This window comes from Macrobrachium rosenbergii, chromosome 58 (genome assembly GCF_040412425.1).
Source record: "Macrobrachium rosenbergii isolate ZJJX-2024 chromosome 58, ASM4041242v1, whole genome shotgun sequence".
Lineage (NCBI taxonomy): Eukaryota > Metazoa > Arthropoda > Malacostraca > Decapoda > Palaemonidae > Macrobrachium > Macrobrachium rosenbergii.
Genome location: NC_089798.1, coordinates 11,176,561 through 11,178,251, shown reverse-complemented (window position 1 = coordinate 11,178,251; position 1,691 = coordinate 11,176,561). Strand labels below are relative to the sequence as shown.

The 1,691-nt window shown below is 38.4% G+C and overlaps 1 protein-coding gene across 1 annotated transcript; it reads right to left on the bottom strand.

The window, feature by feature from the left end:
* Positions 1-404: 404 nt before the first annotated feature.
* Positions 405-1,301, bottom strand: LOC136837255 (piggyBac transposable element-derived protein 3-like). Its single transcript, XM_067101993.1, has 2 exons — positions 872-1,301; positions 405-703 (listed from the first exon to the last, which is right to left on the bottom strand). The coding sequence occupies exons 1-2, from the start codon at positions 1,299-1,301 to the stop codon at positions 405-407; spliced, it is 729 nt and encodes a 242-aa protein (XP_066958094.1).
* Between the last annotated feature and the right edge of the window lie 390 nt (positions 1,302-1,691).

Here is a 1,691-nt window from a genome sequence, read left to right as displayed (position 1 = left end):
TACTGGCGTAGTACTTTTGATGCTGAAGTTGATCCCTGTGGATTTTGTAAGATGGGAGAGTTGGAGAAACCTGAGAAGCTTGGTAGTGAGGCTTGTATTTCTTCTGTTAATTGATGCTGCGTTTCTTGCAAATTACTTATGCATCCTGAGGGATGGATTGGTGAGTTCGAGTCCGAACTGGGCTCAATTCCGAGTGTAAAGTCTTCATCTGATGAGTCGTCTTCTGAGCTCTCTGCTGTGTTTTCTTCATATTGTGTGCAGTCTTGCATATCCTGCTGTATATCCTGAGTTGCTTGTAAATCTTCTGCTTTGCTTGTATGGTTTTCTTGTCTTTTATTTCATAGGAAACGTTCCAAGCTCATTGTAACCAATGCTGACTACTCCATTATCATTCCATCTGACAACTAGAATTTGAGAATCTCTAAGAAATGCTCTTCACTACCTCTTGGCAACTTTTCAAACTTCTTGTTGATAGTCAGTGGACATTTTTCTACTCTGTTGGCTCTTAGGGCACCTGTGGCACCATGACCTCTTCTTTTGATCTCTTCTAAGAGTTTTATTGAGGTGAAGAAGTTATCAAAATAAAGAGAAAATTTTATTCCCGGATATTCAGCTTGAAGTGTGTCAAGAATGTTTAGAACAACTTTCCCTCCTAATCCATATTCACTTGCATACACATTTGGATTATTTCCTTCGTATTTTCCTTGGTAAAGGTCAAGAGTAAAGGCATAACCCAAAGGAGTGCAAGCCGCTCATGCTTTATAACCCCATCGTATGAGCTTTCCACGGATGAACTGTTTTGTTGGGTGTCTTCCAAAGTATGGAATCATGGACTCATCTATAGATATAGTGGATGGCCCAAAGACTTTACCATAGGAAAGATAGTTTTTATTTAGAATGTCCAAAAATGGGCGTACTTTGGCAAACTTCCCGTCTGGATTCAGATCCGTATTATCTGCAGCATGGAAATACCTCATGATCTCTTCAAACCTATTCCGACGCATTGAATTGGATATTAGCTCATTATGAGTATCCAGTTCCGTTGACCAGTGTAATCTGCGTCTTGATACAGAACAATAGCCTGATAGCAACAGAATTGCAACAAATATTTTCATCTCATTACATGATAAAGAGAACTGATGGTTACCATTTTGTGCTGCGTATTTCCCAGTTTCATTAGTTAGAAGTTCTATGGCAGCAGTATCAAGAAAAAGTTCAAATATATCAGGTGGGGTTCGTGGAAAATCAGCAGTAGATGGTCCGTAAAAAAGCTGACGGGGGTTGTTGTCTATTTGTTCCATATCCTTACTGCACCAGTGCCTCACTTTGCAATTGTTTTGGAAGTTTTCTCATTTCTACCTTCTGTCGAAGCTTCTCCACTAATAAGAGCCTGAGAAATCATTTGAGCTCCAGGTAGGTTGTTTATGTCAACATCATCCTCTTCTCCTGAATCTTCATCTGTTATCCCCCGTTTTCTGGAGGAGAAATGTAGATGGATACATGTTTCTTTGTTTCAACAACAATATTATCTTCATTGTCATCTTCTTCACTACTTGAAAGCCTTTCTAATTCCTCCAAAATTTCCACCAATGTCAGATTCCTACAACAGAAAACATAGCTCAATCAAGCTCTCATGACCTATGAGAAGTTTTTATGTAAATATTTTATATATATATATATATATATATATA

Coding starts and splice junctions, on each gene's coding strand:
- LOC136837255 (XM_067101993.1), bottom strand. CDS start 1,301: ATGGAACAAATAGACAACAACCCCCGTCAGCTTTTTTACGGACCATCT. Junction 704..871: donor TAAAAACTATCTTTCCTATG/GTAAAGTCTTTG, acceptor ACCTTTACCAAG/GAAAATACGAAGGAAATAAT.